Source organism: Scylla paramamosain, chromosome 35 (genome assembly GCF_035594125.1).
Source record: "Scylla paramamosain isolate STU-SP2022 chromosome 35, ASM3559412v1, whole genome shotgun sequence".
In the NCBI taxonomy this organism is placed as follows: Eukaryota; Metazoa; Arthropoda; class Malacostraca; order Decapoda; family Portunidae; genus Scylla; species Scylla paramamosain.
The window spans coordinates 10,566,199-10,593,504 of NC_087185.1; the positions used below are offsets into that span (position 1 = coordinate 10,566,199).

At 31.7% G+C, this 27,306-nt stretch overlaps 1 protein-coding gene across 1 annotated transcript; it reads left to right on the plus strand.

Annotated features, from left to right (window-relative positions):
- Positions 1-8,475: 8,475 nt before the first annotated feature.
- Positions 8,476-24,534, plus strand: LOC135090429 (uncharacterized). The gene is made up of 3 exons (XM_063987182.1): positions 8,476-8,527; positions 22,063-23,573; positions 24,529-24,534. The coding sequence occupies exons 1-3, from the start codon at positions 8,476-8,478 to the stop codon at positions 24,532-24,534; spliced, it is 1,569 nt and encodes a 522-aa protein (XP_063843252.1).
- The last annotated feature ends 2,772 nt before the right edge of the window (positions 24,535-27,306 follow it).

The window sequence follows — 27,306 nt, forward strand, 5'->3', positions numbered from 1 at the left end:
TCATTATTTACCAAAAAGCTAAAAGCCACAAATAACACTGTTTATTGAGAAAAAAATAAAAATATATACGATATTTTTTTTCTTTCTTTTTCATCTTGACAGGTACCGAGATGCCAAAATTTGGGCAAAATTCAGGAAATTATGAGTCAATTATCAAAAAAGGTAATTTTAGCTTTTTTTTTTCGTACTGTTATGTACCAAACTCTAAAGTGCATGGAAAGCCACCTATATGGGGAAATTAAACGTCTTTGCCTGAAAACTGTCTTATGAGTGTTTTTCAGGTTGTTAGGCACCATTACGGTAAATAACATGTAAGTCACTCTATATGGGAATCTAAAACAAAATTACTAAAAACGTGTCTTTTCGGTGTTTTACGTAGAAAAACGCTAAAACGGATGCAAACCAACCAATAAGAAGAAATAAAATAACATTACCAAAAAGTTACATTTTGAGTGTTTTTGAGCTTGTTACCTACAAATAACGCGAAAATGGATGCAAAGCACTCCCTATTGGGAAACAAAAGTACATTATGAGAAACGTGTATAATGAATGTCTTATTATTTTTGAGCAAAAGAACTTGTGGTTCACAAGAACCACAAGGCAAAAAACGCAAAAACTCGTGTATATCAAGAAGTTTCTTAGATACCAAAATGCTGAAACTCATGAATAACAATATTAATTGAGAAACAGAAGAACCTTACCAAATGCGTGTATTTTTAATGTTTTTCACATTCTTAGCAAAACCCCAAATAGCACGTGAAACTATATTGGAAAAAAATTACATTACCAGAAGTGTCTTTTGAGTGTTTTTGAGCGTGTTAGGCAATAAATCACACAAAACAAAAAAAACAGGGCAATCACATTACATAGGAATAAAACCAACTTTTACCAAGAACTTGCCTTAAGTGTTTTTGAGCTCCTTACAAACCAAAACGCTAAAACGCATGCGAAAAAATCCTTTATGGAGAAGCAGAATAACATTACTAAAAACATGTGTTTTAAGTGTTTTTGGCCATGTTACCTATAAAAATGCTTAAATGCATGAAAAGAATCCTGTTTGGGAAACGAAAGGACATTACGAGAAACGTGTATCAGGACCGTTTTTAAGTTCCTTAAGTACCAAAACGTTAAAACCCACAAATAACACTCTTTATAGAGAAAAAATAAATAAATAAATAACTTTTTTTCTTATATTGATTTTCATAGGCACCAATATGCCAAAATTCTGCCAAAATTCAGGGAATTTATTTGGAAAAAAGAACATTAACAAAAAAGTTAATTATAGCTCTTTTTCGGATTTTTATGTACCAAACTCTAAAGTGCATGCCACCTATATAAGGAAGTTAAACGACTTTACCAGAAACCTGTTTTTTTCAGTGTTTTTCAGCATGTTAGGCACTAAAACGATAAATAATATGGAAGTCAGTCAATATGTGAATCCAAAACAAAATTACTGAAAAAGTGTCTTTTCAGTGTTTTACGTAGAAAAACGCTAAAACGGATGCAAACCAACAAATAAGAAGAAATAGAATAACATTACCAAAAAGTGTTTTTGAGCTTTTTGCCTACAAAAAAACGCGCAAATGGATGGAAAGCACTCTATATTGGGAAGCAAAAGGACATTACGAGAAATGTGTATAATGAGTGTTTTATAGTTTCACAAGAACCACAAGGCAAAATACGCAAAAACTTGTGTATATAGAGAAGTTTCTTACATACCAAAAACGCTAAAACTCATGAATAACACTTTTAATTGAAAAACAGATCTAACTTACAAATGTATGTATTTTGAATGTTTTTCACATTCTTAGTTACGAAAATCCCAAATTACATACGAAATTAGCTTTGTGAGAAAAAAATGACATTACCAGAAAAGAGTCTTTTGAGTGTTTTTGAGCGTTATATGCAACAAAACACTAAAAAGCAGAACAATCACATTACATTGGAATAAAACCAAATTTTACGAAGAACTTGCCTTTAAGTGTTTATAACTCTTTACATACCAAAACGTTAAACGCATGCAAAACAACCTTTATGGAGAAACACAATAACATTACCAAAAACATGTATTTTGAGTGTTTTTGATCATGTTACCTATAAAATAGCTTAAATACATGCAAAGAACGCTATGTTTGTGAAACGAACATTACCAAAATCGTGTATTATGAGTATTTTTAAGTTGCTTAAGTACCAAAAATCTAAAACCCACAAATGACACTCTTTATGGAGAAAAAAATAATAATAAAAAAATAATAGATTTTTTTTGTTATTCATCTTTTTGGTAATTAAGGAACTTAAAAACATTTCTATTACGCATTTTTCGTAATGTCCTTTTGTTTTGCAAACATAAGGTTCTTTGCTTGTATTTAAGAGTTTTTATAGATAAAATGATCAAAAACACTCAAAATACATGTTTTTTCGTAATGTTATTCTGTTTCTCCATAAAAGGTGTTTTGCATGCGTTTTAGCGTTTTGGTATGTAATGAGCTCAAAAACACCTAAAGGCAAATTCTTGGTAAAAGTTGCTTTTATTCCCATGTAATGTGATTGCCCTGCTTTTTAGTGGTTTATTGCCTAACACGCTCAAAAACAATCGAAAGACATTTTCTGGTAATATTATTTTTGTCTCACATAAAGTTAGTTTCGCATGGAATTTGGGGTTTTGGTAACTAAGAATGTGAAAAACACTCAAAATATAGGCATTTAGTAAGGTTGTTCTGTTTCTTAATTAAAAGTGTTATGAGTTTAAACATTTTGGTATGTAAGAAACTTCATGTACACGAGTTTTTGAGTTTTTTGCCTTTTGGTTCTTGTGAAACTATAAAACACTCATAATACACGTTTTTCGTAATGTCCTTTTCTTTCCTAATATAGAGTGCGTTTCATCCAATTTCGCATTTTTTTTGGTAACAAGGTGAAAAACACATCAATATATATATATATAATTTTGGTAATGTTATTCTATTTCTTCATATTGGTTGGTTTGCATCCGTTTTAGCATTTTTCTACGTAAATCGCTGAAAAGACACATTTTCAGTAATATTATTGATATTGCTGAAAAAAAAACACTCAAAAGACAGGTTTCTGTTAAAGTCGAGTAATTTCTCCATATAGGTGGCTATTGCATGCACTTCAGGGTTTGGTATATAACTCCGGAAAATAGCTAAAATTATTTTGTTTTATAATTATTTTTTTTACAAAATTTCCCTAAATTTTTTCAGAATTTTGGTATTTAGGTACCTATGAAGATGAATATTTTTTTTTCTCTCTATAAAGTGTTATTTGTGAGTTTTAGCTTTTTGGTACTTAAGGAACTTAAAAACACTCATAATACACGATTTTCGTAATGTCCTTTTCTTATAAAAACATAGGGTTCTTTACATGTATTTAAGCGTTTTTATAGGTAACATGATCAAAAACACTCAAAATACATATTTTTGGTAATATTATTCTGTTTCTCCATAAAGGGTGTTTTACATGCGTTTTAGCGTTTTGGTATGTAAGGAGTTAAAAAACACTTAAAAGCAACTTGTTCGTAAAAGTTAGTTTTATTCCCAAGTAATGGGATTGTTCTGCTTTTTAGTGCTTTGTTGCATATCACGCTCAAAAAAACTCAAAGACATTTTTCTGGTAATGTCATTTTTTTCCCACATAAAAATAGTTTCGCATGTAATTTTGCAATTTCGTAATTAAGAATGTGAAAAACATTCAAAATACACAATTTGATAGGGTAGTTCTGTTTCTCCATTAAAAGTGTTATTTATGCATTTCATCATTTTGGTATGTAAGAAACTTCTCTATATAAACGAGTTTTTGCGTTTATTGCCTTGTGGTTCTTGTGATACTATAAAACACTTATTATTTCTCATTTCTAGTAATGTTCTTTTGTTTCGTAATATAGAGTGCTTTCTATCCACTTTTGCATTTTTTGTAGGTAACAAGCTTAAAAACACTCAAAATATATCTTTTTGGTAATGTTATTCTATTTCTTCATATTGGTTGGTTTGCATCGTTTTAGCGTTTTTCTTCGTAAATCTCTGAAAACACTTGTTTTCAGTAATATAGTTGAAATTACTTCTGGTACAGGTTTCTGGTAGAGTCGTGTAATTTTTCCATATAGGTGGCTTTGCATGCACTTCAGGGTTTGGTACATAACTCCGGAAAAGAGCTAAAATTATTTTATTTATTTATTTTTTTTCTTTATCTAATTTTCCTGATTTTTGCCAGAATTTTAGCATTTCGGTACCTATGAAGATATATAACAAAAAAGAAAAAAAATTTATTCATTTATTTTTTTTTTCTTTTATAAAAAGTGTTATTTGTGTGTTTTAGCTTTTTGGTACTTAAAGAACCTAAAAACTCTCATAGTACATAATTTATGTAATATCCTTTCGTTTCACAAACATAGGGTTCTTTGTATGTATTTAAGCGTTTATATAGGTAACATCATCAAAAATACTTAAAATTCATGTTTTTAGTAATGTTATTTTGTTTCTCCATAAAGGGTTTTTTCCATGCGTTTTAGCGTTTTCTTATGTAAGGAGCTAAAAACACTGAAAGGCATGTTTTTGGTAAAAGTTGGTTTTATTCCTATGTAATGTGATTGTTCTGCTTTTTAGTGCTTTGTTGCATAGCACGCTTTAAAACACTCAAAAGACACTTTTCTGGTAATGTCATTTTTTCCCACATAAAACTAGTTTTTCTTGTAATTTCGGATTTTCGTAACTATGAATGTGAAAAACACTCAAAATACTTACATTTGGTAAGATAGATCTGTTTCTCTGAAGTCTTATTCATAAGTTTCAGCATTTTGGAATGTAAGAAACTTCTTCATATACACGAGTTTTTGCGTTTTTTGCCTTGTGGTTCTTGTGAAACTATAAAACACTCATTATACTCGTTTCTCGTAATGTCATTTTGCTTCCCAATATAGAGTGCTTTGCATCCATTTTCGCGTTTTTTTTTGTAACAATTTCAAAAACACTCAAAATATACCTTTTTGGTAATGTTATTCTATTTCTTCATTTTGGTTGGTTTCCACCTGTTTTAGCGTTTTCTACGTAAAACACCGAAAAGACACGTTTTCACTAATTTTTCCATATAGATTGACTTCCTTGGGTTTTATCGTGTTGGTTCCTAACATGCTGAAAAACATCCATAAGACAGTTTTGTGGCAAAGACGTTTAATTTCCCATATAGGTGGCTTTGCATGCAATTTAGGGGTTTGGTACATAACAGTCCTAAAAAAATAGCTAAATTTATCTTTTTTGATAATGTTCTTATTTCATATAATTTTCTGAACTTTGCCCGAATTTTGGCACCTCGTTACCTGTGAAGATGAATAAAAAGGAAAAAAATACCGTATATATTTTTTTTATTTTTTTATTTTTTTCTCAATAAAGAGTATAATTTGTAATACTCGTACACGTTTCTCGTAATGTTTTTTTCGTTTTCCAAAAATAGGGTTCTTTGCATGTATTTAAGCGTTTTTATTGGTAACATGATTAAAAACACTCAAAATACATGTTTTTGGTAAAGTTATTCTGTTTCACCATAAAGGGTATTTTGCATGCATTTTATTGTTTTGGTATATAAGCTCAAAAACACTTAAAGGCAAGTTTTTGCTAAAAATTGGTTTAATTCCAATGTAATGTGATTGCCCTGCTTTTTAGTGATTTATTGCATAACACGCTGAAAAACACTCAAAAGACATTTTTCTGGTAATGTCATTTTTTTTTCCATATAAACCTGGTTTCGCATGCAATTTGGGGTTCTGATAACTAAGAATGTGAAAAGCACTCAAAATTCTGGGAAAATTCACTGTAATTATATGATAAAAGAATAATATCAAAAAAGTTAATTTCAGCTTTTTTTCTGACTGTTATGTACCAAACCCTAAAGTGCATGCAAAGCCTCCAATATGAGGAAATTAAACGACCTTACATGAAATCTGTGTTTTGAGTGTTTTTTACCATGTTAGGCACCAAAACGATAAATAATAAGGGACTCACTCTATATGGGAATCCAAAACAAAGTTACTGAAAACGTGTCATCTCAGTGTTTTACGTAGAAAAACGTTAAAACGGATGGAAACCAAGCAATATCAAGAAATAGAAAAACGTTACTAAAAAGGTATATTTTGTGTGTTTTTGAGCTTATTACCTACAAAAAACGCGAAAATTGATGTAAAGCACTCTATATTGGGAAAGAAAAGGACATTGCAAGAAAATTGTATAAAGACTGTTTTATAGTTCAAAAGAACCACAAAGCAAAAAGCGCAAAAACTCGTGTATATGCAGAGATTTTCTAGATACCAAAATGCTGAAACTCATGAATAACACTCCTAATTCAGAAACAGAACAACCTTACTAAATGCGTGTATTTTGAGTGCTTTTCACATTCTTAGTTACCAAAACCCCAAATTGCATGCGAAACCACCTTTATGTGACAAAATAATGACATTGTCAGAAAAGTGTCTTTTAAGTGTTTTTGAGCGTGATATGCAATAAAGCACTAAAAAGCAGGGCAATCATATTACACTGCAATAACACTAATTTATAACAAAAACTTGCCTTTAAGTGTTTTTGAGCTCCTTATGTACAAAACTGCTAAAACGCATGTAAAACACACTTTATGGAGAAACAGAATAACATTACGAAAACCTTGTATTTTGAGTGTTTTTTTATCATGTTATCTATAAAAACATTTAAATACATACAAAGAACCTTATATTTGGGAAAGGAAAGGACATTACGAGAAACGTGTATTATAAGTGTTTTTAAGTTCCTTAAGTACCAAAAAGCTAAATCCCACAAATAACACTCTTTATTGAGAAAAAATAAATAAATAAATAAAAAAAATAGGATTTTTTTTTTTATTTATCTTCATAGGTACCGAGATGCCAAAATTCTGGGAAAATTTAGGGCAATTATATGATAAAAGAATATTATCAAAAAAGTTAATTTTAGCTTTTTTTTTTTTCAAACTGTTATGTACCAAACCCTAAAGTGTATGCAAAGCCTTCTATATGAGGAAATTAAACGACCTTATCAGAAATCTGTCTTTTGAGTGTTGTTCAGCATGTTAGGCACCAAAACGACAGATAATAAGGAACTCACTCTATATGAGAATTCAAAACAAAATTACTAAAAACTTGTCTCCTCAATCTTTTACGTAGAAAAACGTTAAAACGGATGCAAACCAACCAATATAAAAAAATAGAAAAACATTACCAAACAGGTATATTTTGAGTGTTTTTGAGCTTGTTACCTATAAAAAATACGAAAATTGGTGCAAAGCACTCTATAATGGGAAAGAAAAGGACATTGCAAGAAAAGTGTATAATGATGGTTTTATAGTTCAAAAGAACCACAAGGCATAAAATGCAATAACTAGTGTATATGAAGAAGTTTCGTAGATACCAAAATGGTGAAACTCATGAAGAACACTCTTAATTGAGGAACAGAACAATCTTACTAAATGGGTGTATTTTGAGTGCTTTTCACATTCTTAGTTACCAAAACCCCAAATTGCATGCGAAACCAGGTTTATATGGAAAAAAAAAAATGACATTACCAGAAAAATGTCTTTTGAGTGTTTTTCAGCGTGTTATGCAATAAATCACTAAAAAGCAGGGCAATCACATTACATTGGAATTAAACCAATTTTTAACAAGAACTTGCCTTTAAGTGTTTTTGAGCTCCTTATATACCAAAACAATAAAATGCATGTAAAATACCTTTTATGGTGAAACAGAATAACATTACCAAAAACATGTATCTTGAGTGTTTTTAATCATGTTACCAATAAAAACGCTTAAATACATGCAAAGAACCCTATTTTTGGGAAACGAAAGGACATTACGAGAAACGTGTATTACAAATTATACTCTTTATTGAGAAAAAAATAAAAAATAAATAAATATATACGATATTTTTTTCCTTTTTATTCATCTTCACAGGTAACGAGGTGCCAAAATTCGGGCAAAGTTCAGGAAATTATATGAAATAAGAACATTATCAAAAAAGATAAATTTAGCTTTTTTTTAGGACTGTTATGTACCAAACCCCTAAAGTGCATGCAAAGCCACCTATAAGGGAAACTAAACGTCTTTGCCACAAAACTGTCTTATGGATGTTTTTCAGCATGTTAGGAACCAACACGATAAAACCCAAGGAAGTCAATCTATATGGAAAAATTAGTGAAAACGTGTCTTTTCGGTGTTTTACGTAGAAAACGCTAAAACGGGTGGAAACCAACCAAAATGAAGAAATAGAATAACATTACCAAAGAGGTATATTTTGAGTGTTTTTGAAATTGTTACAAAAAAAAACGCGAAAATGGATGGAAAGCACTCTATATTGGGAAGCAAAATGACATTACGAGAAACGAGTATAATGAGTTATAGCTTCACAAGAGCCACAAGGCAAAAAACGCAAAAACTCGTGTATATGAAGAAGTTTCTTACATTCCAAAATGCTGAAACTTATGAATAAGACTTCAGAGAAACAGATCTATCTTACCAAATGTAAGTATTTTGAGTGTTTTTCACATTCTTAGTTACGAAAATCCGAAATTACAAGAAAAACTAGTTTTATGTGGGAAAAAATGACATTACCAGAAAAGTGTCTTTTGAGTGTTTTAAAGCGTGCTATGCAACAAAGCACTAAAAAGCAGAACAATCACATTACATAGGAATAAAACCAACTTTTACCAAAAACATGCCTTTCAGTGTTTTTAGCTCCTTACATAAGAAAACACTAAAACGCATGGAAAACACCCTTTATGGAGAAACAAAATAATATTACTAAAAACATGAATTTTAAGTGTTTTTGATGATGTTACCTATAGAAACGCTTAAATACATACAAAGAACCCTATGTTTGTGAAACGAAAGGATATTACGTAAATTATGTATTATGAGAGATTTTAGGTTAAGTACCAAAAAGCTAAAACACATAAATAACACTTTTTATTGAAGAAAAAAAAATAAATGAATAAATTTTTTTTCTTTTTTGTTATATATCTTCATAGGTACGAAAATGCTAAAATTCTGGCAAAAATCAGGAAAATTGGATAAAGAAAAAAAAATAAATAAAATAATTTTAGCTCTTTTCCGGAGTTATGTACCAAACCCTGAAGTGCATGCAAAGCCACCTATATGGAAAAATTACACGACTTTACCAGAAACCTGTACCAGAAGCAATTTCAACTATATTACTGAAAACAAGTGTTTTCAGAGATTTACGAAGAAAAACGCTAAAACGGATGCAAACCAAACAATATGAAGAAATAGAATAACATTACCAAAAAGATATATTTTGAGTGTTTTTAAGCTTGTTACCTACAAAAAATGCAATTATTATTATTATTATTAAACATAACGGAGAAGGCAGAGTGGGACGAGCGCAAGCGCTATAAGTTGCCAGATGACAACCCCCACCCACCTTGACCGTAGAAAGAAGAAAGGAAAACCAATTAGCACAATAGTAGGATGATATCAGAGCAGGACGAGAAAATATGTTAAACAATTATAAAGAACGCCTCAACGAACTTAGAATTATTAAAACTCACAAAAAAATTCAACAAAAAAAAAAATCAACAATTCTGACTTATTTAATATATGTCACAAAACACGAGTACGAGTGCAAAAGTGGATAGAAAGCAGCTATATTACGAAACAAAAGAACATTACTAGAAACGAGAAATAATAAGTGTTTTATAGTTTCACAAGAACCACAAGGCAATAAACGCAAAAACTCGTTTATATAGAGAAGTTTCTTACATACCAAAATGATGAAATGCATAAATAACACTTTTAATGGAGAAACAGAACTACCCTACCAAATTGTGTATTTGGAATGTTTTTCACATTCTTAATTACGAAATTGCAAAATTACATGCGAAACTAGCTTTATGTGGGAAAAAATGACATTACCAGAAAAATGTCTGAGTTTTTTTGAGCGTTATATGCAACAAAGCAATAAAAAGCAGAACAATCCCATTACTTGGGAATAAAACCAACTTTTACAAACAAGTTGCTTTTAAGTGTTTTTTAACTCCTTACATACCAAAACGCTAAAACGCATGTAAAACACCATTTATGGAGAAACAGAATAACATTACCAAAAATATGTATTTTGAGTGTTTTTGATCATGTTACCTATAAAAACGCTTAAATACATGTAAAGAACCCTATGTTTTTATAAGAAAAGGACATTACGAAAATCGTGTATTATGAGTGTTTTTAAGTTCCTTAAGTACCAAAAAGCTAAAACTCACAAATAACACTTTATAGAGAGAAAAAAGAAATATTCATCTACATAGGTACCGAGATACCAAAATTCTGAAAAAAATGTAGGGAAATTTTGTAAAAAAAAATAACTATAAAACAAAATAATTTTAGCTATTTTCCGGAGTTATGTACCAAACCCTGAAGTGCATGCAATAGCCACCTATATGGAGAAATTACTCGACTTTAACAGAAACCTGTCTTTTGAGTGTTTTTTTCAGCAATTTGAATAATATTACTGAAAAAGTGTCTTTTCAGCGATTTACGTAGAAAAATGCTAAAACGGATGCAAACCAACCAATATGAAGAAATAGAATAACATTACCAAAATTATATATATTGATGTGTTTTTCACCTTGTTACCAAAAAAAAATGCGAAAATGGATGAAACGCACTCTATATTAGGAAAGAAAAGGACATTACGAGAAACGTGTATAATGAGTGTTTTATAGTTTCACAAGAACCACAAGGCAAAAAACTCAAAAACTCGTGTACATGATGAAGTTTCTTACATACCAAAATGTTTAAACTCATGAATAACACTTTTAATTAAGAAAAAGAACAACCTTACTAAATGCCTATATTTTGAGTGTTTTTCACATTCTTAGTTACCAAAACCCCAAATTCCATGCGAAACTAGCTTTATGTGAGAAAAAAATAATATTACCAGAAAATGTCTTTCGAGTGTTTTTGAGCGTGTTAGGCAATAAACCACTAAAAAGCAGGGCAATCACATTACATGGGAATAAAAGCAACTTTTACCAAGAACTTGCCTTTAGGTGTTTTTGAGCTCATTACATACCAAAACGCTAAAACGCATGCAAAACACCTTTTATGGAGAAACAGAATAACATTACGAAAAACATGTATTTTGAGTGTTTTTGATCATGTTATCTATAAAAACGCTTAAATACATGCAAAGAACCTTATGTTTGCAAAACAAAAGGACATTACGAAAAAGGTGTAATATAAATGTTTTTAAGTTCCTTAAGTACCAAAAAGATTAATAACAAAAAAAAAAATCTATTATTTTTTTTTTTTTTTTTTTCTCTATTGAGAGTGTTATTTGTGGGTTTAAGATTTTTGGTAGTTAAGGAACTTAAAAATACTCATAATACACGATTTTTGTAATGTTCGTTTCACAAACATAGCGTTCTTTGCATGTATTTAAGCTATTTTATAGGTAACATGATCAAAAACACTCAAAATACATGTTTTTGGTAATGTTATTGTGTTTCTCCATAAAGGTTGTTTTGCATGCGTTTAGCGTTTTGGTATGTAAAGAGTTAAAAAACATTTAAAGGCATGTTCTTCGTAAAATTTGATTTTATTCCAATGTAATGTGATTGTTCTGCATTTTAGTGTTTTGTTGCATATAACGCTCAAAAACACTCAAAAGACACTTTTCTGGTAATGTCATTTTTTTCTCACATAAAGCTAGTTTCGTATGTAATTTGGGATTTTCGTAACTAAGAATGTGAAAAACACTCAAAATACAAACATTTGGTAAGTTAGTTGTGTTTTTCAATTAAAAGTGTTATTCATGAATTTTAGCGTTTTTGGTATGTAAGAAACTTCTCTATATACACAAGTTTTTGCGTTTTTTGCCTTGTGGTTCTTGTGAAACTATAAAACACTCATTATATACATTTCTCGTAATGTCCTTTTGCTTCCCAATATAGAGTGCTTTCCATCCATTTGCGCGTTTTTTTGTAGGCAAAAAGCTCAAAAACACTTTTTTGGTAATGTTATTCTATTTCTTCTTATTTGTTGGTTTGCATCCGTTTTAGCGTTTTTCTATGTAAAACACTGAAAAGACACTTTTTCAGTAATTTTGTTTTGGATTCACATATTGACTGATTTCCATATTATTTATCGTTTTAGTGCCTAACATGCTGAAAAACACTGAAAAAAACAGGTTTCTGGTAAAGTCGTTTAACTTCCTTATATATGTGGCATGCACTTTAGAGTTTGGTACATAAAAATCCGAAAAAGAGCTATAATTAACTTTTTTGATAATGTTCTTTTTTCCACATAAATTCCCTGAATTTTGGCAGAATTTTGGCATATTGGTGCCTATGAAAATCAATATAAAAAAAAGTTATGGTTTTATTTTTTATTTTTTTCTCTATAAAGAATGTTATTTGTGGGTTTTAACGTTTTGGTACTTAAGGAACTTAAAAACGGTCCTGATACACGTTTCTCGTAATGTCCTTTCGTTTCCAAAACAGGATTCTTTTCATGCATTTAAGCATTTTTATAGGTAACATGGCCAAAAACACTTAAAACACATGTTTTTAGTAATGTTATTCTGCTTCTCCATAAAGGAGTTTTTCGCATGCGTTTTAGCGTTTTGGTTTGTAAGGAGCTCAAAAACACTTAAGGCAAATTCTTGGTAAAAGTTGGTTTTATTCCCATGTGATGTGATTGCCCTGTATTTTTTTTTTTTGTGTGATTTTATTGCCTAACACGCTCAAAAACACTCAAAAGACACTTCTGGTAATGTCATTTTTTTCCAATATAGTTTTGCGTGCTATTTGGGGTTTTGCTAAGAATGTGAAAAACATTAAATATACACGCATTTGGTAAGGTTCTTCTGTTTCTCAATTAATATTGTTATTCATGAGTTTCAGCATTTTGGTATCTAAGAAACTTCTTTATATACACGAGTTTTTGCGTTTTTTACCTTGTGGTTCTTGTGAACCACAAGTTCTTTTGCTCAAAAATAATAAGACATTCATTATACGTTTCTCGTAATGTACTTTTGTTTCCCAATAGGGAGTGCTTTGCATCCATTTTCGCGTTTTTTGTAGGTAACAAGCTCAAAAACACTCAAAATGTATCTTTTTGGTAATGTTATTTTATTTCTTCTTATTGTTTGGTTTGCATCCGTTTTAGAGTTTTTCTACGTAAAACACCGAAACGACACGTTTTTAGTAATTTTGTTTTAGATTCCCATATAGAGTGACTTGCATGTTATTTACCGTAATGGTGCCTAACAACCTGAAAAACAATCATAAGACAGTTTTCTGGCAAAGACGTTTAATTTCCCCATATAGGTGGCTTTCCATGCACTTTAGGGTTTGGTACATAACAGTACGAAAAAAAAAAAGCTAAAATTACCTATTTTCATAATTGACTCATAATTTCCTGAATTTTGCCCAAATTTTGGCATCTCGGTACCTGTCATGATGAAAGAGAAAGAAAAAAAATATCGTATTTATTTATTTATTTTTTCTCAATAAACAGTGTTATTTGTGGCTTTTAGCTTTTTGGTAAATAATGATCTTAAAAACACTCATTATACACGTTTCTCGTAATGTCCTTTCGTTTCCAAATAAATAGGGTTCTTTGCATGTATTTAAGCGTTTTTATAGGTAACATGATCAAAAGTACTCAAAATATTTGTTTTTGGTAATGTTATTCTCTTTCTCCATAAAGTGTGTTTTGCATGCGTTTTAGCGTTTTCGTATATAAGGAGCTCAAAACACTTAAAGGCAAGTTCTTGGTAAAAATTGATTTTATTGCCATGTAAAGTGATTCCCCCTGCTTTTTAGTGCTTTATTGACTATCACGCTCAAAAACACTCAAAAGACACTTCTCTGGTAATGTCATTTTTTTCCACATAAAGCTGGTTTCGCATGCAATTTGTTATTTTGGTAACTAAGAATGTGAAAAGCACTCAAAATACATGCATTTAGTAAGGTTGTTCTGTTTTTCAATTAAGAGTGTTATTTATGAGTTTTCACATTCTTAGTTACGAAAATCCTAAATTACATTCGAAACTAGGTTTATGTGAGAAATAAATGACATTACCAGAAAAGTGTCTTTTGAGTGTTTTTGAGCGTTATATGCAACAAAGCATTAAAAAGCAGAACAATCACATTACATTGGAATACAACTAAATGTTACAAAGAATAAAGAAAAAGAAAAATCTTTGAAATGAGTGTATTTTGGGTGTTTTTCACATTCTTAGTTACCAAAACCCCAAATTGCATGCGAAATATTGTGGGATAAAAATGTGGGAAAAAAAGACTAACATAAATTTTTTTTTTTTTTTTTGTGTGTTTTTGAGCGTGTTAGGAAATAAAGCACTAAAAAGCATGGCAATCACATTACATAGGGATAAAACCAATTTTTATCTTTAAGATTTTTTGAGCTCCTTAGATACAAAAACTCTAAAATGCATGCAAAACACCCTTTATGGAGAAACAGAATAACATTACCAAAAACACGTATTTTGGGTGTTTTTGATCATGTTACCTATGAACGAAAAAAAAAAACATTACGATAAACGTGTATTATAAGTGTTTTTAAGTTTTTTTAAGTATCAAAAAGCTAAAAGCCACAAATAACACTTTTTATAGAGAAAAATATAAATAAAAATAGCAATTTTTTTTTTGTTATTCATATTCATAGGTACTGACATTCCGAAAGTCTGGCAAAATTCAGGGAAATTATGTGGAAAAATTAACATTATCAAAAAAGTTAATTTTTATCTTTTATTTCGGACTGTTATGTACCAAACCTTAAAGTGCATCCAAAGCCACCTATATGAAAAAATTACACGACTTTACAAGAAACCTCTCTTTTGAGTGTTTTCTTTTTTAGCATGTTAGGCATCAAAAGGATAAACAATATGGAAGTCACTCAATATGTGAATGCAAAAAAAATTACTGATAACGTGTCTTTTCCGTGTTTAACGTAGAAAAACGCTAAAACGGATGCAAACCAACCAATATGAAGAAATAGAATAACATTACCAAAAAGGTATATTTTGAGTGTTTTTTGAGCCTCTTAACCACAAGAAACGCGAAAATGGATGCAAAGCACTCTATATTGGGAAACAAAAGGACATTACGAGAGACGTGTATAATGAGTGTTTTATGGTTTCACAAGAACCACAATGCAAAAAACGCAAAAACTCGTATATATATATAAGTTTCTTAGATACCAAAATGCTGAAACTCATGAATAACACTCTTAATTGAGAAACAGAAAAACCTTACTAAATACGTGTATTTTGAGAGCTTTTCACATTTTTACTTACCAAAACCCCAAATTGCATGCGAAACCAGATTTATGTGGGAAAAATGACTTTACCAGAAAAATGTATTTTTCAATGTTTTTGAGCGTGATAGGCAATAAAGCACTAAAAAGCAGAGGAATTACATTAAATTCGAATAAAACCAATTTTTACCAAGATCTTACCATTAAGTGTTTTTATGCTCCTTATATACCAAAACGCTAAAACGCCTGGAAAACACACTTTATAGAGAAACAGAATTACATTACCAAAAACATGTATTCTGAGTGTTTTTGATCATGTTATCTATAAAAACGCTTAAATACATAAAAAAAAACCTTATGTTTGGGAAATGAAAGGACATTACGAGAAACGTGTATTATGAGTGTTTTTAAGTTCCTCAAGTACCAAAAAGCTAAAACCCACAAATAACACTTTATTTAGAAAAAAAAAATAAAAAAAAAATGAAAAATAGAAATTTTTTTTGTCATTCATCTTCATAGGTACCGAAATGACAAAATTCTGGGAAAATTCAGGGTAATTAATGATAAAAGAATATTATCAAAAAAGTTGATTTTAGCTTTTTTTTCGGACTGTTAAGAACCAAACCCTAAAGAGCATGCAAAGCCTCTTATATGAGGAAATTCAATGACTTTATTTTGTCTTTTGAGTTTTTTTCAGCATGTTAGGAACCAAAACGATAAATAATAATAAACTCACTCAATATGGGAATCCAAAAAAAAATTACTTAAAACGTGTCTTCTCGGTATTTTACGTACAAAAACGCTAAAACAGATGCAAACCAACCAATATCAAGAAATAGAAAAACATTACCAAAAAGGTACATTTCGAGTGTTTTTGAGCTTACCTTAAAAAAAAAACGCGAAAATTAATGCAAAGCACTCTATATTGGGAAAGAAAGGGACATTGCGAGAAAAGTGTATAATGAATGTTTTATAGTTCAAAAGAACAACAAGGCAAAAAACGCAAAAACTCGTGTATATGGAGAAGTTTCCTAGATACCAAAATGCTGAAACTTGTGAATGACACTCTTAATTGAGGAACAGAACAACCTTACTAAATGCGTGTATTTTGAGTGCTTTTCACATTCTTAGTTAATCAAAACCCAAATTGATTGCGAAACCAGCTTTATATGGTAAAAAAAAAATGACATTTTCAAAAAAGTGTCTAATGAGTGTTTTTGAGCATGATAGGCAATTAAGCACTAAAAAGAAGGGCAATCACATTACATAGGAATAAAACCAATTTTACCAAGAACTTGCCTTTAAGTGTTTTTGAGCTCCTTATATAACAAAACGCTAAAATGCATGGAAAATACACTTCATAGAGAAACAGAATAAATTTACCAAAAAACATGTATTTTGAGTGTTTTTGATCATGTTACCAATAAAACGCTTAAATATATGCTAAGAACCCTATTTATGGGAAACAAAAGGACATTACAAGAAACGTGTATTATGAGAGATTTTAAATTCATTAAGTACCAAAAAGCTAAAACCCAGAAATAACTTTCTATTGAGAAAAAAAAATAAATAAATAAATAAAAAAATACGATATTATTTTTTCTTTCTTATTCATCTTCACAGGTACAGAGATGCTAATATTCGGGCAAAATTCATGAAATTTCATGAAATAAGAACATTATCAAAAACGTTAATTTTAGTTGTTTTTTTTCGATAGTTATGTAGCAAACTCTAAAGTGCATGCAAAACCACCTATATGGTGAAATCTTTGCCAGAAAACTGGTTTATAAGTGTTTTTCAGCATGTTAGGCACCAAAACGATAAATAACATGGAAATCACTCTATATGGGAATGCAAAACAAAATTACTGAAAACGTGTCTTTTTGGTGTTTTACGTAGAAAAACGCTAAAACGGATAGAAACCAACCTACATGAAAAAATAAAAGAATAACATTACCAAAAAGGTATATTTTAAGTGTTTGTGAGCTTGTTACCTACAAAAAAGGTGAAAATGGATGCAAAGCACTCCCTCTTGGGAAACAAGAAGACATTACGAGAAACGTCTATAATGAGTGTCTTATTATTTTTGAGCAAAAGAACTTGTGGTTCACAAGAACCACAAGGCAAAAAACGAAAAAAGTTTCTTAGATACCAAAATGCTGAAACTCATTAATTACAATCTTAATTGAAAAACATAACAACCTTACCAAAAGCGTTTATTTTCAGTGTTTTTCACATTCTTAGCAGAATCCGAAATAGCATGCAAAACTAGATTTATGTGTGAAAAAAATGACATTACCAGAAGTGTCTTTTGAGTGTTTTTGACCGTGTTAGGCAATAAAGCACTAAAAAGCAGAGCAATCACATTACATGGGAATAAAACCAACTTTCACCAAGAACTTGCCATTATGTTTTTTTTGAGCTCCTTACATACCAAAACGCTAAAACGCATGCAAACCACTCCTTTATGGAGAAGCAGAAAAACATTAAAAAAACATGTGTTTTAAGTGTTTTTGATCATGTTACCTATAAAAACGCTTAAATACTTCCAAAGAACCCTATCTTTGGGAAACGAAAGGACATTACGAGAAATGTGTATTATGACTGTTATTTTAAGATCCTTAAGTACCAAAACGTTAAAACCCACAAATAACACTCTTTTAAAAGAAAAAAACAAGAAAAAATAAATAAAAAAATAGCATTTTTTGGTATTGATTTTCATAAGTACCGAGATGCCAAAATTCTGCCAAAATTCAGTGAATTTATGTGGAAAAAAGAACATTATCAAAAAAGTTAATTTTAGTTTTTTTTTCGGATTGTTATTTACCAAACCCTAAAGAGTATACAAAGGCTACTATATGAGGAAATTAAACGACTTTACCAGAAACCTGTCTTTTCAGTGTTTTTCAGCATGTCATGCACCAAACCGATAAATAATATGGAAGTCAGTCAATATATGAATCCAAAACAAAATTACTGAAAACGTGTCTTTTCAGTGTTTTACGTAGAAAAACCCTAAAACTGATGCAAAGCAACGAATATGAAGAAATAGAATAACATAACCAAAAAGTGTTTTAAGCTTTTTACCTACAAAAAACGCGAAATGGATATAAAAGCACTCTATATTGGGAAGCAAAAGGACATTACGAGAAATGTGTATAATGATTGTTTTATAGTTTCACAAGAACCACAAGACAAAAAACGCAAAAACTCGTGTCTCTAGAGAAGTTTCTTACATACCTAAATGCTAAAATTCATGAATAACACTTTTAATTGAGAAACAGAACTACCTTATCAAATGTGTGTATTTTGAGTGTTTTTCACATTCTTGGTTACGAAAATCCCAAATTACGTGCGAAACTAGCTTTATGTGGGAAAAAAAATGATATTATCAGAAAAGTGTCTTTTGAGTGTTTTTGAGCGGGATATGCAACAAAGCACTAAAAAGCAGAATAATCACATTATATAGTAATAAAACCAACTTTTACGAAGAACTTGCCTCTAAGTGTTTTTAACTCCTTACATACCAAAACGCTAAAACGCATGCGAAACACCCTTTATGGAGAAACAGAATAACATTACCAAAAACATGTATTTTGAGTGTTTTTGATCATGTTACCTATAAAAACGCTTAAATACATGCAAAGAACTCTATGTCTGTGAAACGAAAGGACGTTACGAAAATCGTGTATTATGATTGTTTTTAAGTTTCTCAAGTACAAAAGAACTAAAACCCACAAATAGAGAAAAAATAGAACAAAAGAATTTTCTTTTTTTGTTATTCATCTACATAGGTATGAAGATGCAAAATTCAGGCAAAATTCAGGGAATTTATGTAAAAAAAACAGAAAAATTTTTGTTAGCTTTTTTTCCAGAATTATGTACCAAACCCAACAATACTTGCAAAGCCACCTATATGGCAAAATTACACGACTTTACCAGAAATCTGTCTTTTGAGTGTTTTCCAGCAATTACAACAATATTACTGAAAACGTGTTTTTTCAGTGATTTACGAAGAAAAACGCTAAAACGGATGCAAACCAAAAAATGCGAAAATGGATGGAAAGCACTCTCTATTTGGAAACAAAAGAACATTACGAAAAACTTGTATAATGAGTGTTTTATAGTTTCAGAAGAATCACAAGTCAAAAAATGCAAAAACTCGTGTATATAGAGAAGTTTCTTACATACCAAAATGCTGAAATGTATGAATAACACTTAATTCAGAAACAGAACTACCTTACCAAATTCTGTATTTTGAGTGTTTTTCAAATTCTTAGTTACGAAAATCCCAAATTACATGCGAAACTACCTTCATGTGGGAAAAAAAAATGACATTACCAAAAAAGTGTCTTTTTAGTGTTTTTCAGCTCTCTATACAACAAAGCTCTAATAAGCAGAACAATCACATTACATTGGAATAAAACCAACTTTTATGAAGAACTTGCCTTTAAGTGTTTTTTAACTCCTTACATACCAAATCGCTAAAACGCATGCAAAACACCCTTTATGGGGAAACAGAATAACATTACGAAAAATATGTATTTTGAGTGTTTTTGATCATGTAACCTATAAAAACGCTTAAATACATGTAAAGAACTCTATGTTTGTATAACAAAAGGACATTACGAAAATCGTGTATTATGAGTGTTTTTAAGTTCCTTATGTACCAAAAAACTAAAACCCACAAATAACACTTTATAGAGAGAACTTTTTTTTTTTTTGTTTATTTATCTTCATAGGTACCGAGATGCCAAAATTCTGGCAAGATTCATGGAAATTTTGTAAAAAAAAATCATTATAAAAAATTTTTAGCTTTTTTCCAGAGTTATGTACAAACCCTGAAGTGCATGCAAATCCACCTATATGGGAAAATTACATCTAACTAACCTATATGAAACAAACTAACCTATATGAAGAAATAGAATAACATTACCAAAAATATATATTTTGAGTGTTTTTGAGCTTGTTACAAAAAAAAAAAAATGCAAAAATGGATGTAAAGCACTCTATATTAAGAAACAAAAGGACATTACGAGAAACGTGTATAATGAGTGTTTTATAGTTTTAAAAGAACCACAAGGCAATAAACGCAAAAACTCGTGTATATAGAGAAACGTACCAAATGATGAAATGCATGAATAACAGTTTAAGTCGGTAAACAGAACTACCTTACCAAATTGTGTATTTTGAGTGTTTTTCACATTCTTCGTTACGAAAATGCCAAATTACATGCGAAACTACCTTCATGTGGGAAAAAAAATGACATTACCAAAAAAGTGTCTTTTTAGTTTTTTTGACCGTGATATGTAACAAAGCACAAAAAAAAAAAAACAGAACAATCACATTACATGGGAATAAAACCAACTTTTACGAAGAACTTGCCTTTAAGTGTTTTTTAACTCCTTACATACCAAATCGCTAAAACGCATGCAAAACACCTTTTATGGAGAAACAGAATAACATTACCAAAAACATGTATTTTGATTGTTTTTGATCATTTAACATATAAAAACGCTTAAATACATGTAAAGAATCCTATGTTTGTGTAACAAAAGGACATTTCGAAAATCGTGTAATATGAGTGTTTTTAAGTTCCCTAAGTACTAAAAAGCTAAAACCCACAAATAACACTCTTTATAGAGAGAAAAAACAATTTTTGTTATTCATCTTCATAGGTATGGAGATGCCAAAATTCTGGCAAAATTCATGGAAATTTTGTAAAAAAAAAAAATTATTATAAAAAAATAATTTTAGCTTTATTCTGGAGTTATGTACAAATCATGAAGTGCATGCAAATCCACCTATATGGGGAAATTACACGACTTTACGAGAAAACTGTCTTTTGAGTGTTTTTCAGCAATTTCAACAATACTACTGAAAACGTGTCTTTTCGGTGATATACGTAGAAAAACGCTAAAACGGATGTAAACCAACCAATATAAAGAAATAGAATAATATTACCAAAAAGATATATTTTAATGTGTTTTTGAGCTTGTTACCTACAATAAATGGAAAAATGGATTGAAAGCACTTGATATTGACAAAGAAAAAAAAATTACGAGAAACGTGTATGAGTGTTTTATAGTTTGACAAGAACCACAAGGTAAAAAACTCAAAAAACTCGTGTACATATGGAAGTTTCTTACATATCAAAAGGCTAAAACTCATGAATAACACTTTTAATTTTAAAACAGAAATAACTTACCAAATATGTGTATTATAAAAGTTTCTTACATACCAAAGTGCTGAAACTCATGAATAACACTTTTAATTAAGAAATAGAAAAACCTTACTAAATGCCTGTGTTTTGAGTTTTTTTTTACATTCTTAGTTACCAATACCCCAAATTCCAATGCAAAACTAGCTCTATGTGGGAAAAAATATGATATTACCAGAAAAGTGCCTTTTGAGTGTTTTTGAGCGTGTTAGGCAACAAAGCACTAAAAAGCATGGCAGTCACATTACATGGGAATAAAAACAACTTTTACGATGAACTTGCCTTGAAGTGTTTTTGAGCTCATTACATACCAAAACGCTAAAACGCATGCAAAACACCTTTTATGGAGAAACAGATTAAAATTACCAAAAACATATATTTTGAGTGTTTTTGATCATGTTATCTACAAAAACGCTTAAATACATGCAAAGAACCTTATGTTTGCGAAACGAAAGGACATTACGAGAAATGTGTATTATAAGTGTTTTTAAGTAGTTTAAGTACCAAAAAGCTAAAACCCACATATAACACATATAACAAGATGAGGACCGAAAGGCAGCCTTTGTTTTTGCTGGTGATTATAATGCCCATCACCGTGAATGGCTTGAATCAGTTTCTCCAACTGACTCCCATGGTCGTGCTGCTCTTGATTTTGCGAATGTCTCTGGATGTTCTCAGTTAGTTGTGGGTCCAACACATCTGGCTGGCAATCGGCTTGATCTTGTCTTTACCGACGTACCAGAGACAGTCAAGGTAACCACTATGGCACCTCTTGGCACATCAGATCACTCTGCGATTAGTATTCAACTTAACTTGAGACAAAATATTCCTGCATACACAGTCACCAAAGAGGTCTTCTTGAAGGGGCGCATTAATTGGAGCTCTGTCAGAGAAGACGTTTCTCGTATTCGTCTAGGACCGGTCTTGAGCAACCCTGATCCTGTCTCAGCATTGAATGAGGAACTGAAGCGTATTATCTCTCGGAGGGTTCCTGTAAAGAAAGTTTGTTTGCGCTCCAACGACAAGGCCTGGTTCAACATTGATTGTCGTACTGCTAGAGACACTAAGCAAGCGGCTTATCGCAGGTGGTCACACTTAAGGACACGTGAAACTTGGGATGCGCACACTGTTGCCAGAGCTTCCTGTGCGGCAGTCTACAGGACTGCTGAGAGCGAATATTTTACCTCTGCGAAAGAAAAACTATCCACTGCATCTGACCCGCACAAGTGGTGGTCCACGCTGAAGTCAGTTGTCTTTGGTTTGCGACCATCTCTCCCTGCTCTGCTTTCTGATACTGGACAGCTGATCACAAGTCCAAAAGGCAAAGCTGATCTGCTGATGAAACTCTTTGACTCCAAGCTCTGTCGAGCTCCAGCCCCCACCAGCGAGTTGCCTCCCGCCATGCCAGTCTTGACAAAACTGGCTTTTAGGTCTAAGGAAGTCATGAGACTACTTTTAGCACTCGACTCCCATGGCGGCACGGATCCGCTTGGGATGTTTCCTATGTTTCTGAAAGAAACAGCTGCAGTTCTTGCTCCCAAACTGAGTGCAGTCTTCAGACGCCTAATCCTGACCGGTAGTTTCCCCATGTGCTGGAGAAATGCGAACATCACAGCGATCCCTAAAGGCTCTCCATCATCTGATGCCAGCAACTATAGACCAATCTCTATCACGCCGTTACTTTCTAAGATCTTTGAACATGTTATTTCTGGTCGTCTCTCTCGTTACCTTGAACACTCTCATTTGATACCAGCTAATCAGTTTGCTTATCGGAAGAACCTAGGGACTACGGATGCGCTACTCACTATCTCTCATAAGATTCAGCAAGCTCTTGATTGTGGGCATGAAGCCAGGGTAGTCCAACTTGATTTCTCTGCAGCTTTTGACCGAGTCAACCATGCCGGTCTTCTCAGGAAGCTGCAATCTTTTGGTGTCGGTGGCCCGGTACTGTCCATCTTGACTCAATTTTTGACCCACCGCACCCACCGTGTGTGCGTTGATAGTTGCTACAGTGACTGGTGCAGCGTCCACTCAGGTGTTCCCCAGGGTAGCGTACTGGGACCTCTGCTGTTCAATGTCTACACTTCCGATCTACTACAAATCACTAGCAATCCTATTTACGGATATGCAGATGATGTGACACTTGTTGCTACTGTTGAGTCACCGAATTCACGTCTTGATGTTAGTACATCCCTGAATGAGGATCTCAGACGTATATCTGACTGGTGTCGCACCTGGAACATGAAACTGAATGCATCAAAATCAAAATGCTTGTGTATTTCACGCTCTCGCACGCTAAATCCCCTTCACGGCCCTCTGCTTGTTGATGGCGCGCCTCTGACAGTATGTGATGAGCTTGATATTTTGGGTATCAGATTCGACTCAAAACTGTCTTTTGAACGGCACATCAGGCGTCTTGTCAGTTCTGCCTCGCAAAAGCTTGGCGTTGTGAGGAAGGCTTACCGGATTTTTGGTGACCAGTCTATCTCTGCCAGCTGCTTCCGGTGTTTTATTCTTCCACTGCTGGAGTATTGTGCTCCTGTGTGGTCTTCCGCAGCTGTGTCCCACCTCCGTCTCATTGACAGAGTTGTCTCCTCCGCTAGGTTCCTCTGTGGTGGCGAAGCAGCTTGGGATCTTGGTCACCGACGCAATGTCAGCAGTGTCTGCATGCTATATAAGATCCATGCCAACCAGCTTCACCCGCTGAATGCCTCCATCCCAAATGCATTTGTGCCCACCAGAAACACTCGACTTGCGTCAAATTCACATGCGCGCTGCTTACAGCAGGTTAGGTGTCACACCAGTCAGTTTCAGCGAAGCTTTGTTCCTTGTGCTGTAAGACTTTGGAACATACTTGACGAGGGCACATGCACTGCGAGTGATGTGCAAAAATTCAAGTCTGCTTCGAACAAAATCTTGAAGAGTCTAGTCAATTAAACTCTGGTTGCTTTTGCAACTATACCGGTGATAAATTATGTAACTATACCTGTGATTTTATACCATCAAGTTTTAAGTAGTTATACTACATTTATTCGTGTTGTCTGACATATATTAAATAAGTCAGAATTGTTGATTTTTTTTGTTGAATTTTTTTGTGAGTTTTAATAATTCTCAGTTCGTTGAGGCGTTCTTTATAATTGTTTAACCTATTTTCTCCTCCTGCTCTGATTTCATCCTACTATTGTGATAATTGCTTTTCCTTTCTTCTTTCTACGGTCAAGGTGGGTGGGGGTTGTCATCTGGCAACTTATAGCGCTTGCGCTCGTCCCACTCTGCCTTCTCCGTTATGTTTAATAATAATAATAATAATAATAATAATAATAATTTAGAAAAAAAAAGTAAGAAAATAAAAAAATAAGATTTTTTTTTTTTTGTTATTCATCTTCATAGGTTCCGAGATGCCAAAATTCTGCGAATATTCAGGGTTATTATATGATAAAAGAAATTTATCAAAAAAGTAAATTTTAGCTTTTTTTCGGACTGTTATGTACCAAACCCTAAAGTGCATCCAAAGACTCCTATATGAGGAAACTAAACGACCTTACCAGAAATCTCTTTTTTGAGTTTTTTTTCAGCATGTTAGGCACCAAAACGATAAATAATAAGAAACTCACTCTATATGAGAATCCAAAACAAGATTGCTGAAAACGTGTTTTTTCTGTGCTTTACGTAGAAAAACGCTAAAACGGATGCAAACCAACCAATATAAAAAAAAAGAAAAACATTACCAAAAAGGTATATTTTGAGTGTTTTTGAGCTTGTTACCTACAAAAAACGCGAAAATTGATGCAAAGCACTCTATATTAGAAAACAAAAGTACTTTGCAAGGAAAGTGTATAATGAGTTTTTTTATAGTTCAAAAGAACCAAAAGGTTAAAAAACAAAAACTCGTGTATATGGAGAAGCTTCCTAGATACCAAAATGCTGAAACTCATGAATAATACTCTTAATTGAGGAAGAGAACAACCTTACTAAATACGTGTATTTTGAGTGCTCTTCACATTCTTAGTTATCAAAACACCAAATTGCATGCGAAACCACCTTTATGTGAGGAAAAAATGACATTATCAGAAAAGTGTCTTTTAAGTGTTTTTGAGCGTGATAGACAATAAAGCACTAAAAAGCAGGCCAATCATATTACATTGCAATAACACCAATTTATACCAAAAAACTTGCCTTTAAGTGTTTTTGAGCTCCTTATATACCAAACCGCTAAAACGCATGCAAAACAAACTTTATGGAGAAACAGAATAATACTACCAAAAACATGTATTTTGAGTGTTTTTGATCATGTCATCTATAAAAACGCTTAAATACATGCAAAGAACATTATGTTTGGGAAACAAAAGGACATTACGAGAAACGTGTATTATGAGTGTTTTTTTTAAGTTCCTTAAGTACCAAAAAGCTAAAACCCACAAATAAAAAAAAATATAAAAATAAAAAATATAAAATATAAAAATACAAAAATAATAAAATACGAATTTTTAAATTTTTTTTATTCATATTCATAGGTACCGAGATGCCAAAATTCTGGGAAAATTTAGGGCAATCATATGATAAAAGAATATTATCAAAAAAGTTAATTTCAGCTTTATTTTCGGACTTCTGTACCAAACCCTAAAGTGCATGCAAATCCTCCTATATATAAGGAAATTAAACGACCTTACCATAAATCTGTGTTTTGAGTGTTTTTTAGCATGTTAGGCACCAAAACGATAAATAATAAGGAACTAACTCTATATGGGAATCCAAAACAAAGTTACATAAAACGTGTCTTCTCATTGTTTTACGTAGAAAAACGCTAAAACGGATGCAAAGTAACCAATATCAAAAAATAGAAAAACGTTACTAAAAAGGTATATTTTGAGTGTTTTTGAGCTTATTACCTACAAAAAACGCGAAAATTGATGCAAATCACTCTATATTGGGAAACAAAAGGACATATGGAGAGCTTTCCTAGATAAAAAAAAAATGTTAAAACTCATGTATAACACTCTTAATTGAGAAAAAGAACAACCTTAATAAATGCGTGTATTTTGAGGGCTTTTCACATTCTTAGTTACCAAACACCCCAAATTGCATGCGAAAATCTATTTGTGGGAAAAAAAATGACTTTACCAGAAAAATGTCTTTTGTGTGTTTTTCAGCGTGATAGGCAATAAAGCACTAAAAAGGAGGGCAATTACATTACATTGGAGGAAAACGAATTTTTCCCAAGAACTTGCCTTTAAGTGTTTTTGAGCTCCTTATATGTTAAAACACTAAAACGCATGCAAAACACTCTTATGTTGAAACAGAATAACATTACCAAAAACGTGTATTTTGAGTGTTTTTTATCAGGTGTTAATAAAAACGCATAAATGCATGCAAAGAACGCTATTTTTGGGAAACGAAAAGAGATTACGAGAAACGTGTATTATAAGTGTTTTTAAGTTCATTAATTACCAAAAAGCTAAAAGCCACAAATAACACTCTTTATTGAGAAACAATAAATAAATGAAAAAAAATACATTATTTTTTTCTTTCTTATTAATCTTCACAGGAACCGAGATGCCAAAATTCGGGCAAAATTCAGGAAATTATGTGAAATAAGTGCATTATCAAAAAGGTGAAATTTAGCTTTATTTTCGGACTATTATGTACTAAACACCTAAAGTGCATGCAAAGCCACCTATATGGGGAAATTAAACATCTTTGCCAAAAAACGGTCTTAAGAGTGTTTTTCAGCATGTTAGGAACCAACACAATAAATAACATGGAAGTCAATCTATATGGGAATCCA